Source organism: Loxodonta africana, chromosome 20 (genome assembly GCF_030014295.1).
Source record: "Loxodonta africana isolate mLoxAfr1 chromosome 20, mLoxAfr1.hap2, whole genome shotgun sequence".
NCBI classification, from domain to species: Eukaryota; Metazoa; Chordata; class Mammalia; order Proboscidea; family Elephantidae; genus Loxodonta; species Loxodonta africana.
The window spans coordinates 73403764-73416711 of record NC_087361.1 but is presented as its reverse complement, the minus strand read 5'-3'; the positions used below and the strand labels follow the sequence as shown (position 1 = coordinate 73416711).

Below are 12948 nucleotides of genomic sequence, written 5' to 3'. Positions count from 1 at the left end.
AACCCATTAATAGCTCTTCATGGGGGCCTCAGGAGAGCGTTGCTGTCTTGCGGAGTGGTCAACAGCTTTGGGTGGGCTGGGACTTCACACCTTAGTGTCTTACTCCAGTGCTATAATCCAGCTTCTCGAGGCTATGTTGTGAAAGTCCTCAGGGTAGGGATGACATATCCTTTGAAAAACTTGTCTCTTTCCTTATGGAATTTAGTCTCTGGAGTCCAGATGTAGAAACCCATCTCTCAGGGAGCTGGGATTGGTCCAAAAGCCAGTGTCCCCTACACCACTTGGTGGTGATTCTTACTACACTGCAGATGGGTGACCCTGAGAGCCCTCATAATGCCACTCTTGTTCCTCCCTCCAGGCATATCTCACGGACTTCCTGTGCCAGTTTGCTCAGCAGCCCTGCTACATAATGTTCTCAGGCCACCTTAATGACAACGAGAGGCGGGTTCTGCAGACCATCGGCATCTAAAAGAAAGAGGCTTTCTGCATTTGCTCCTCCTCCTGGCCCAGCCACAAACCATTTTACAGCCCTCACTGGCCTTGAGATGTACTTCTCAACCTAGAGTGGCTTCCTGACCCTTGGCCCTCGGCCTCACCAGGGTGACACTGACTACAACTCAGACCGAGCTCACCAGCGCTGTCACTTAGGAATGCTGGAACAAAGGACACTTTCCAAAGTCCCCCTCAAGACATCCCATCTCAAGAACCTTTTTGCTCCCCAACTCTGTCCCCATCTGTGTTCCTAGAGTTCCCTGCTGGCCAGTCCAGAAGCATTGATGCCTAGAAGGATTGTGCGTCATGGATTATTTTGTCCCACCTCCGGAGCACAAGGAGCCCTGGTGGCATGGTGGTTAAGCACTCAGCTGCTAACCTAAAGGTCAGCAGTGCGAACCCACCAGCCACTCTGTGGGAGAAAGATGTGGCAGTCTGCTTCCGTGAAGATTTACAGCCTTAGAAACCCTATGGGGCAGTTCTACTCTGTCCTGCATGGTTGCAATGAGTCAGAATCAACTCAACGGCAGTGAGTTTGGTTTGGTTTTCAGGAGCACAGGAAGTCGTGACCATTTATATTCAAAAATAGACCTTTCTACTTTCATAGGACATCTGATGTATTCAGATAGGAATTCCCTTGAGAGATGATTATGCTTTCTGCCCTGACCACTGATGCTCTGGGTTTTCAGTAAGAACAAGAGGAAACAGCTCCATCCTAAGCCCTCTCCAGTGACTTCTCCTCCCTGCTTCCCTCCTGTAACACTACGGCTCCCCTGTCAGAGGAAGTCATCTTGTTTTTGCTTCATTGCATGACACAAACCAACCCCTCTTCCAAGCCGGTCTTATGTACACATGCACACACACAAATTAAGCCGGACAGATGGCAATTTGGTTTTCCTTTTTTAGAAAAAAAGGTGGGGGGAAAGGATTGGAAGAAAAAAAAATCCAACTCACCCAACTAAATTTAATATGCCTCTCCCACGCATTACCACACAGTCTGATATTCAAAAGTTAACTCCCCTCCCCCTCGGGAATCTTCTAAAGTGGTTAAGTTGTAGCCCTCAAATTTGCAACGTGTATTTTTCTAGGACAGTAAAGTAATCTTTACAAATGAATTTAGTCTGTATGGTATAAGGTGTCTCAGGTACCTTTTTGCCTTTGATTTCCTTTAGAAAGAAAATAAAAATAGGGAGACAAGGATTAGGTGGAGCCCATTTAGACACACTAGTGTGTTTTGGCTAACCTAGCTCAAGGTGATTCCTAGAGAACTGTCATTCAAGTATTTTTAAGGTAGGTCCCTAAATTGGGAAATTTAGTCTGTTGTGAATTCAGAGTGAATGAAGATTAAAAAAGAAAAATCAAGGAAAGAAAGGTGGAGAAGCCCAGCATTTCCTTTTCTGTGATAGTGCCCCACTTTTAATAGCCACCGAGGATTTCAAGACTCCTTTGTGGGAAGATGACTTTTCTCCCCCCTCCCCCCACATGGGACATTTACAGGACTGCTGTGGAAGCCTAAGGATTTTGTAGCTAATAATGACTTCTTGCCACTAGGTGTCCCTGGTGTTCAACCCCCACAGCAGGGTGGGGTGGGATGTTACAAGTCTTTGAAAAGCCTGAGAGCATGTGTGTTCCGCTGCCAGCTGTGGTTCTGATGCTAATATTGCCTCTGCCCCATCCTGCTTTTCCCCCTTGAGTCCCCAGAAATCACTGGTGTTACGGGAATGACAGCAGGCCCGGCAAAGTATTGCTCAGATATCAGCCTTGGAGACTTCACCACCTAATTGTTGATCTCAAGGCATTGCCAGTTGGGTTCAGTGCTAACGTAGCGGGCTGTTCCACAAGGCCAAGTCAGCCTCTGAACTTGGCACAAAAGGATGGTCTTATGTCAGCAGCTTTGAACTGCTGAGTTGGGGAAGGGTTATGGCTCCCAAACAGATTAACATTGATGTGGGCCTACTAGTCAGAAAAATAGTCCATATCTAGTGCCAAAAATGGTTCTAAGTCCCTTGGCAGGGATCCTTCCTCCTCGTGCTGATTTTAAGTCGGGACTAGACCTCCTGTCTGCCTCAGGGGAATTTGAGTCCTGAAGGCAAGTGCCGTAGTATCACTGGGGATGAGGGGTGGCACCCCTTCTCTGAAGACATACTGCTGTGGATGAGGGCAGAGCGTCTTAGATCCCTTACCTTACTGTGGCAGGCAATTCCTTGTGTTTCCAGAGCATTTGCCCATACAGTATCCTATAACCTTTTTAACAGGTATACAGAGCAGATATTCTCTAGGTGAAGAAAAGAATTCAGGGAGACTGTCCAGTATCAGAACGGGAAGAAAAGAGATCTGCTTGAGGCCAATAATGTTGACAGAAAGTTGAACTCTAGCTCCTATTTTGTCTTTCTCTTTGGCCAAAGAATTAGCTTCAGTCTAAAAAGGGCAGGGCTAACAGTGTTGAAAACCCTGTGGGGCACAGTTCTACTCTGACACACATGGGGTCACCATGAGTCAAAATTTACAGCAACTTTTTTTGGTAGTAATTGTTTGAAGGAGTTGAAATTCAAGATAAGTAAGGTAATAGTAGAGTATTTAGCTACTCTTCCAAGTCTCCTAACTGTGGTGAATAGCAGCTAGGACACCATGAGGAGTTTCTTGGGAGTTGGCTGAGCTCTCCCTGATCTTAGAGAATTGAACAGAAATGAAAGAAGAGCCAGAAGACTGGAAAACAGATGAAAGTGCAAGGAAAGAAGCTGTAAGTCACAGACCTATGAGTGACATTGATGACTCAAAAGCAAATAAGAATATTGAAAAATGTGATCACAGGGGTAATGTTCATTATGAACTCAGGAACAAGTGATACCAAACTAGCCTCATAGTCTTTAATTTGTGTAAATTGTACAACAGATTAAGAAAATAATTTGCACTAAGTATTGGGGAGAGAAATTGGTAGCTAGCCAGGGACCACCAAAATGTAGAATAGCCCGTTGTTGGGGATGGTTTCTGATGATGTGCCTCAAAGCTCTGTCCTTGGTCTCTTTGATATTAATGACAGATGAGTTCTTTTCTGCCTCACTCACTTGAGCCTATTTACGAAAGAAATAATAATAGATAAGGGAGGAACGCTGATTACATTTTTAGATAACAGGAGACGCCTGGGAAGATGGACAGAATTTAGGATCCAAACCTATTTCTACAGGCTATAAAAATGGACAATCTCAATGTATGTGAATTGGCAGTAGTATCTATGAAAAAAGGGATTATAGAATACTGTGCTCTCACTAATAATGCTGTATGTCAGTAAGGAGTATTAATTATGCCAGAAACTGTTAGCATCTTCAAAAAATCCAGCATGGCCCTAGGCTAAGGTGGTAGACCTATGTTGTCCAGAATGGCACGGAGGGTCGTTTTAGACTACCTGTGCCAGTCAGCAAGCGCTGTGTTCCATCCTGGCACTCAGCCAAGAGGCCCACGACGTGGGGAGCCCGTCTGCAAGAGAGGAACCAAGACGTGGACAGGACCTACCCAAACTGTATCAAGTGAAAGAAAGTTGGGAGGGGACGAGAATGAAAATGCTTAACTTAGACTTGGGAACTAGGATGCTGTTTTCAAATAATTAAAAGTGTTGCGTAAAAAAGAGTGGTTAATGGTAACTGGGGGACCCATCGCTGCCATTTGCCCTTATGGCGACCTCATGTTGGAGTAGAACTGTGCTCCATAGGGTTTCCAATGACTGATTTTTCAGTAGATTGCCAGGCCTTTCTCCAAGGCGCCTCTGGGTGGACTCGAACATCCAACCTTTTGTTTGGTCAGCAGCTGAGCACGTTAGCCATTTGCATCACCCAGGGCCTCCAGCTGGGGAAAGGGAGAAAAATGAGGTTGCACTGAGAAGATAACCCTTGAAATGAACTATTGCAAGGTGGCTCACGATAATAACTGCTGAGGTTTAAAGAGCACTTCTTAAATGCCAATGACTGTCCCTTTTGCCTGTGTTACCTCATTTAGACCACCTAAAAACCCTGCCAAGTAAGTAATTTTACCTCAGTTTACAAATGAAACGCACAGGGATGTTAAGTTACCTACTGAAGGTGACATGGCAGGTGCATTCCAAGCCCAAGAGCCTGCACTTTTTACCATTTCTCTGTTCTGCCTCCATTTCTAGGCAGATGAGGGTGGGGTAGGACATTGCAGAGAAAAGGAAGTGTTTCAGAAAAACTACCATAAATAAAAAAAAATCTGGAAGGACAAGTGAGGACCAGATGATCAAGGGTCTTATGAGACCTTCCTCTTTAGGGAATGGGAGACCATGCAGAGATTTTAAGCAGTTAAGTGACATGATAAGATCTGCATTTTAAAAAACATTCTAGTGATGAAAATATATGGCCAGAAAGGTGACTCGACGGAGCCTCGTTGAAGGAAGACTTGAGACAATTCAGCCTGGCAGCAGTGGCAACAGTCTAGGTGAGAGAGACTGAAAGCTTGGACTAAGGTTGTGCCCAGGGCTCGGAACCTGTTCATCTGGTACGAAACCCTGCTGAGAATCTGCATTTCTAACAAGTTCCAAAGAAGTTATACGTAAGACTCACCTGAGAATCTTGTTAAAATGTAGATTCTGAGTAAGTATATCTGGGGTGGTAATGCAAATTTTCATCGGGGAACTTAGAAATGCAAATTCTCAGCAGGGCTTCGAAGCCCTGGCTGTAACTAGAGGGGGTGGAATAGAAAAGAGAGGAGTGAAATGTTGGTGAGGTGGAGTCCAAAGGACTTGATGACTGATAAAGATTCTCTGAAAGAGACAACTCTGCATCAGAAGTGCCCAGTCAGAGGCTGGACATTGAATTGGGGTCCTATTTGTTGTGGAAAAATCCTCCATTCCCACAGGGGGCTAGACTAAATCTTAACCACTGTACCAGGATTCCAGTAGTAAAGCGGCCAAAAGTAACCTGGTAATAAAATACAAAAATTTGTGAATTGTTTACCTTTCTCTGATGGATTGGTGCAGGTTCAGCATTGTTATCTGCCATCAAGTCAGTTCTGAATCATAGCGACTCTGTGTACAAAAGAACGAAACCCTGCCGGGTCCTGAACCATCCTCACAATCATTGCTGTGCTTGAGCCACTGTGTCCATCTCATTGAGGACATTACTCTTTTTCGGTGATCCTCTACCAAGCATATACTCTAGGGACTGTTCCCTCCTGACAACGTGTCCAAAGTACGTGAAACAAAGTCTCACCTTCCTCATTTCTAAGGAATGTTCTGGCTGGACTTCTTCCAAACAGGTTTGTTCTTCTGGCAGTCCATGGTATATTCAGTATTCCTCACCAACACCATAATTCACATGTCTATGAGGTAATTGAAAATATCATGGCTTGGATCAGACGCACCTTAGTCCTCAAAGTGACATCTTCGCTTTTCAATATTTTTAAAGAGCTCTTTTGAGCAGATTTCCCCAATGCAATGCATCTTTTGATTTCTTGACTGCTGCTTCCCATGGGCATTGATTGTGGATCCAAGTAAAAAAAAAAAAAAAAAATGACAACTTCAATCCTTTCTCCTATCATGATGTTGCTTATTGGTCAGGTTGTGAGGATTTTTGTTTTCTTTATATTGAGGTGTAATCCATACTGAAGGTTGTAGTCTTTGATCTTCCTCAGTAACTGCTTCAAGTCCTCTTCGCTTTCAGCAAGCAAGGTTGTGTCATCTGCATAACGCACGTTGTTAATGAGTCTTCCTTCAATCCTGATGCCACATTCTTCATATAGTCCAGCTTCTTGGGTTATTTGCTCAGCATACAGATTGAATAAATATGGTGGAAGAACACAACCCTGATGCACACCTTTCTTGATTTTAAACTGCACAGTATCCCCTTGTTCTGTTCGAATGATTGACTGCCTCTGGGTCTATGTACAGGTTCTGTATGAGCACAATTAAGGCTTCTGGTATTCTCTGCTTTCAGCCAAGATCCATCTGATATAAGCAACTATATCTCTTGTTCCACGTCCTCTTCTGAATCTGGCTTGAATGTCTGGCAGTTCCCTATCAATGTACTGCTGCAACCATCTTTAAATTATCTTCAGCAAAAATTTACTTGTGTGTGATATTTAATGATATTGTTCAATAATTACTGCATTCTGCTGGGTCACCTTTCTTTGGAGTGGGCACAGATATGGATCTCTTCCAGTCAATTGGCCAGGTAGCTGTCTTCCAAATTTCTTGGCGTAGATGAGTGAGCATTTCCAGCGTTGCAGCTGTTTGTTGAAACATCTCAATTGGTATTCTGTCAATTCCTTGAGCCTTGCCTTTCACCAATGCCTTCAGTGCAGCTTGGACTTCTTCCTCCATTGCCATCAGTTCTTAATCGTATGCTATCTCCTGAAATGGTTGCATGTGGACCAATTCTTTTTGGTACAGTGACTATATTCCTTCCATGCTCTTTTGATGCTTGCTGGGTTGTTCAATATTTTGCCCATAGAATCCTTCAGTATTGCAACTCGAGGCTTGAACTTTTTCTTCAGTTCTTTCTGCCATCTTAGTAAGGACCCTCACATTCCAATTTTCTTAAGTAGGCGAGAAAAGGGCGGAGTTACTGTTGGTTTCCTAAAATCGCAGATCACACCAAGTCTTTTAGACTTGTTTGGTATGTTTGATTTTGTAGCAAATGCAGTGCAGGAAGCAACACAATGAGGAACCACTGACCTGACTAGAAGGCCTAGAAAGTCCCTGCAAGCCTTCGAGTTGTTCTGACTTGGGAAAATACCATCGCTGGAAAGTGAGGGAGCTGAAGCAAGTGGCATGTCCCCTCTAAGCTTTAGTTTCCTCATCTGTAAAATGGGGACCTAATACCTTACAGGGTTGTAGTTAGAAGTAAAAATGACTGACTTAAAGCATCTCAAATGGTGAAAAGTGTGCCCTCCTCTCCGCCCCGTAGCTGGGAGCTGTGTTTGGCTCCCTCTAAGTGTGCCCTCCTCTCCGCCCCGTAGCTGGGAGCTGTGTTTGGCTCCCTCTAAGTGTGCCCTCCTCTCCGCCCCGTAGCTGGGAGCTGTGTTTGGCTCCCTCTTCCTGATGCCCTGGGTTGGACTGTGACTCGATTCAGTTCCGCAGATGCTGCTGCTCTAAATTAAGGTCTTGGCGAGCTCTGGGGAGAACAGCTCTGAGGAAGGGACTGCAGTGCCGCGGCCCTGCTCGGGGGGGCAGAGGACAGAGCAGTGGTAGCCTGGCTCCTGCACCCCAGCTGCTGAGCTAGCTGTTTCTGTGTTCGTCTGCGTGACGTTATAAATTAGAGGTGTGTTCCCTTGCTTTCCCTAGATTTTTTTCCCTTCCTTATTCCAAGAATATAAACCAAATTCTTTGCATGTTCTTGCCTTGTTTTTACAGGGTAGAAAGTAGAACTGCTTTTGGACCCTATTGTGAAAGCTTGAGTGAACTAAGATTAGGCCCAGGGTCCTAGGGAAGACGGAGAGAAGGGGGTTCCCTAAAGACAAATAGGGAACAGAAGTCCCTGGGGCCTGTGAATGATGAAGGCCCTGCCCCAACCCTGGTAGAGCACCTGGAGATGTGGGCACTGCCTAGGGAAATGACTGAAGTCCCTGGGGAGGCTTGAACCTGGGCACCAAGGTGCCCAGGGAAGGTCCCTATGGGCCTTATCAGCAGAACCTGTGTGGACTGAGGCCTAAGTGCCCACCCCAGTATTCTGCACTGTGAAAACCCAGGACCTTTTCATGATTTTTCTGGCAAGGGGAGCAAACTATAATAAAAACAAATTCTGCACCAGCTGGCGGGATAGAGACCCAGAATCTGAGCTAACTCTGTTTTTAAGAAAAATGTGGCATTTCTTCCACTCCTGATTTTGGGACTGCAAGTTCATACCTGATTTCATACCCCTCATTGGCTCTCACCACTGACAACCTGTGTGTGCCCTGCCAGGGAGCTGCTTTTCCAATTGTGTGGCACATGGAAACTCATTAGCAAGAGCCCAGAAATGGATGTGGAGTCAGGAAGGTTGGGTTCCCACCCAGGCGCTGCCAATGACCTGTTGTGTGACCTTAAGTATTTTTGTTTGTTTCCATCGAACAGGGAGAGAGGCTGGACCAGAATGCAAGTGGATTTGAGTTCTCCTGAGCAATACTCCATTTTACAGATGAGAAAACAAAGACCAGAGAGGTTAGGTGGTTTCTCCAAGCTTGCAGAGCCAGTAAGTGGCAGAGCTGGACTTTACTCCAGTTGGTGGTTAAGAGCATGAACTCAAGCCAGACTGCCTGGCGGGGACAGATTACCCAATAAGTGAGGTCCTCACAGGCTTGTGTCTACTTAGTAACCTGTAGTGCACAGTTTCACATGGATTTCACAACATCTTTGAAATCCATGTGGAATTGTACACTACAGATTAGTAAGTAGATACAAGCCTGTGAGGACCTTGCTTATGATTAGTCCCCTCCTGCTGCCTGAGTTTGAATTCTGTCTCTGCTATTTACCAGCTGGGTGACGTTGAGTAAACTACTTAAATTATCTATGCCTCAGCCCTGGTGACACAGTGGTTAAGAGCTCAGCTGCTAACCAAAAGGTCGGCAGTTCGAATCCACCAGCCACTCCTTGGCAGTTCTACTCTGTCCTATAGGGTCGCTATGAGTTGGAATCAACTTGATGGCAACAGGTTTGGTTTTTGGTTCTGTTTTCTAATCCAAAAAACAGGTATAAGTCTAATATCTGTTTCATGGAGTGATTGTGAGGATTAAATAAAGCCAATATAATACGAAGCACTTTGTAATGCCTGCATCATATTAAGTATTCAATGAATGATAGCTATTAGTAGTCTAGTCACAAGTCTAATGCATTTCTCACCAACTAAATCTGCCCTGGCAGAGCTGCGTTCTCCAAGAAAGACCCTGGGTCTCTGTAGATCCAACAGTTCCCATCTGTGTAGGTGGGTAACAGGGCTAGGCTGAAACAGAGACCCCAGGGTGGAAAGGGACAGCTGGAGGCCCATGTCCCCAAATCCATACCAGGAAGGGGAGGAGTGTTGGGGGAATGGGGACAGGCAGGGGACATCTGTAAACAGAGCTTTCCTCCTCCCTTATCCTCAAGTCCCAAAATAACACTTGTCTGCCCCCACCCTGCCCAGCTGGCAGAGCTGCAGGCTGAGTAAGGTACCATTTAAAGATAACCTGGCCCTCCGCTGTCTGCCCCACTGGCTGGGCTGGGCTCCTGAGGCCAGGAACTGGCTGCCTGGGACTGCTTTGGCTCCCACAGGCCTCAGGGTGTGCCTGAGCAGGGGGTGCTCACAGATGCCACCCAAGCCAGCCTGGCTACACTCCTTCCTTTCCTGGGGCCCAGGCTGCCCAGTCTGTCCCAAGCACCCTGCGAACAAAGCAGGAGCCTGGTATTCTGGGAGGAACAATCCTGCAAAGGTGCTGCTAAGGATCCCTGGGGGGAAGAGTGGTCCTGGAATCCTAGGAACAGCTCCTTCCTCCCCAGCTCCCTCCCACGCAGAGAACAAACACCTTCATTTACAACAAGACAGATTAAAGCTAGACACCAGGATAAACTTTCTGATTTAGGAGAGATGTTTGTTTATTCTGGGGCTTTGGAAGCCAGGAGACTTGGGTTCCTTCAGTCCCCAACTTGACCAAGTTCCTGGAGCTCTTGGCCTTGCTTTCCCCAGCTGTGGAATACAAGGAGAAACAGTGATGAGATTCACTCTGATGGAGGAAAAGACTCAGGCTCTTCCAAGGGAAAAAATATGTATTACCTGTCTGCAGGGGTTGGGCAGAGAGAAGAAGGGCAGTGTAGCCCAGAGGGTTCTCCCAAGGAGCAGGAAGTAGGAAAGCAGGGGATACCTTTACCTTGGAAGGGCTCAACTCAAATCACACATGTGAGGGAGTGGCGAGAGGGGGGAGGCAGGAGTCTCAGGGATGGAGGCTTCAAGGCCCAAGGCCTGGGAAGGTTGGGAAGGTCAAGGAGGGCCTCAGGAGTGCCCCAGCCTTGCAGTCCACTCATTCAGCCCAGGAGTGAGGTGTCTCAACAGAGCACTCCTACCACAGCCCCAGGCCAAACCCAAACTGGGTCACAAGCATGGTCCTAGCCCTTCCCCTCAGCCCAGCTTCCACTCCAGATATTCCCAGCTACCCACCCTTCCCGCCACTCCAAGTCCAGACTCTTCTGGGGATAAGGGTTGGGCATGAAGTTTCCCTGAGTGCATGCTGTGTATGCCAGGCATAGCCCTGGGCATCTGAGACACGTTTAAGGAGAGGCAGGAGGTGGAGTGGAAGAGCCTGGGCTTTGAAGTCACAGTAGCCCAATTTCAAACCGCTGCTGTGTGAACTGGGGGAATTCACTTCTCCAAACCTCACTTCCTGAACCTGTACAATGGGATGAGCTCGTTCTCAGTGCTGTTACTAGGGTTAAGTGAGATGGCAAGGATAAGGCCCCAGCAGAGTACTTGGGTCACATCTAATGTTCAGAATGGTGGTTATTAGTATTTTTTATATTAAAGGGATGACCGCCACCACAGCTGTGGGACCTTGGGCAAGTTATTTAACTTCTTTGTGCCTTAGTTGCCTCATTTGTAATAGAGATAACTAATAGTTGAGGGATAAGTAAATTAATATATGTAAAAGTGCTTACAACACTGGCCAACACATGGTGTTCATAAGTGTTATCATCATATTCCAGGCACCCTGGGGAGAGCCTGGTACTGTCAAAACCTGTATTTTGTCCCATCTGATCACAGATGACTCTCTGCCTTCCCTTTTCCATGAAAATTACTCTCCCTCTTCCTGGGGGCTGAAAGCTGAAAGCCAGTGGTGAGGGGAGAATGATCCTGGGTGCCCTCACCTGGAGAAGATGCCATGAAGCCTCTCCAGGCCTGAAAATTCCCACAACCCCATGCCAGGGCCCACAGTCCCTCCCTAGACCCAGCACACTTCCTCACTCTTTCCCAAGGCTTCTCCCAAGACCCAGGTCTATTACCATGGCTCTCCATCTCCAAGCTTCAGCATCACCTGCTAAGCAGTGCCTATTCTTCCAGTTCTCCCCACTGGCCTGCCCACAGCCCCCTCCTCACTCTCTTTCCTAGTCCTAATCACTCCTGTACCATGGATTGGAAAATTTTCCTAGGATTTTGCAATTAGAAAATCACTAGTGATACTGGTGAGAGCTAGGTGTCATGGTGAGAGCTAGGTGTCATGGTGAGCAGCAAGTGTCAACTGGGAACATAGGCTTTTCTCCAACTAGTCCTGGGAGGACTAATTGGAGAAAAAGGAGAAAAGCATGAAAGTAATTAGAGGGGAATGAGCGTCCAGAACCATGTGGCTTGGTTTTGTTTTAAATAGGTGAGACGTGAGATTTATTTTTCCTAGGGAAAAATAAGAAGGGAGAGACTAAAGACACTGAAAAGAAGGGATAATGATGAGACAGACCAGATAGGGAGCCCTGGCATCACAGTGGTTAAGAGCTTGGCTGTTAGCCAAAGGTCGGGAGTTCAAATCCACCAGCCACTCCTTGGAAACCCTGTGGTGCAGTTCTACTCTGCCCTATAGGGTCACTCTGAGTCGGAATTGACTCGATGGCAATGGGTTTGGTTTGGTTTTTAGACCAGTAAAGAGTACACGTAGGAGGGCCAGCCTTGAACAGCTTTTCACCTGAGTCAACCAACAGTGATTGAGCACCTACTATTAAGGCTGGGGACCATGTGAACACAGCCACATGGTCTGGGCATTCGTGGAGCTTGCGGCTTAGGAAACAGGAAACGAATGGGAATGGACTGTGTGTAGGTGGTGGTAAATTACCAGATGTCTCTCTGTCCCTCTGCTGCGACATTTATGGCTGTGTCCCGTGTGAGTACATACTCTTACCAACACATCAGACCACCAGCAACTGCCTGGGGCAGGAGCCAGTCCTCTCCTCACTCCCGCTCTCCTGTATGGGTGGACCAGTGCCCACAGGGGGCCCGGGATGGCAGCACTCCCCTTTTGGCTGCCCTCCTCCAAACTATTTGGATTCTGCCAGGCCTGCCGTGCCCTGCCCTCGTTCCCTCAGCCAAGAACACCAGAAACACTCATTGTCCGCACCTTCTACTGCCGCAGGGGCACAGCACAGATTTAGAAGACTTGGGTCTTATGCCATTTATTGGCTGTGTTACCTGACCAAGTCTTTACCTTCCTTGAGCTCTGGTTCCTCTATCCGTGAAACGGGATTGATAACAGTATTTGCCAGCCTTGCTTAGCTCATGGGCTTGTGGAGAGCCTCCAATGAGATAGATGTCAAAGTGCTCTGTAAAAGGTTGCACCGTGGCTGGGAACTAAGTTAGGCTTTTGATTTCCTCTCTAGTTTGATTTGCAGTTCCTGGTCAGGGTACTCAGTGTAGCATAGGGTACAGTCACTGGCACTCAGTGGGTGCACATATAAATTTGTAAGTGGATTGATTGACTCCCTCCACCTCAAAGCACGGCCTCCACCTGTAATGAACTTTTGCT

General features: G+C 46.8%; 1 protein-coding gene across 2 annotated transcripts in view; it reads left to right on the top strand.

Moving 5' to 3' along the window:
- The window catches only part of IPO9 (importin 9), a 56451-nt gene extending 54844 nt beyond the window's left edge, over positions 1 to 1607 (top strand). For both annotated transcript variants that reach the window (XM_064273397.1, XM_003410220.4), the window contains exon 24: positions 359 to 1607. In XM_064273397.1, the coding sequence (XP_064129467.1) occupies positions 359 to 469 (111 nt within the window). In that variant the 3' untranslated portion in view covers positions 470 to 1607. The remainder of the gene's footprint in view (positions 1 to 358) is intronic.
- The last annotated feature ends 11341 nt before the right edge of the window (positions 1608 to 12948 follow it).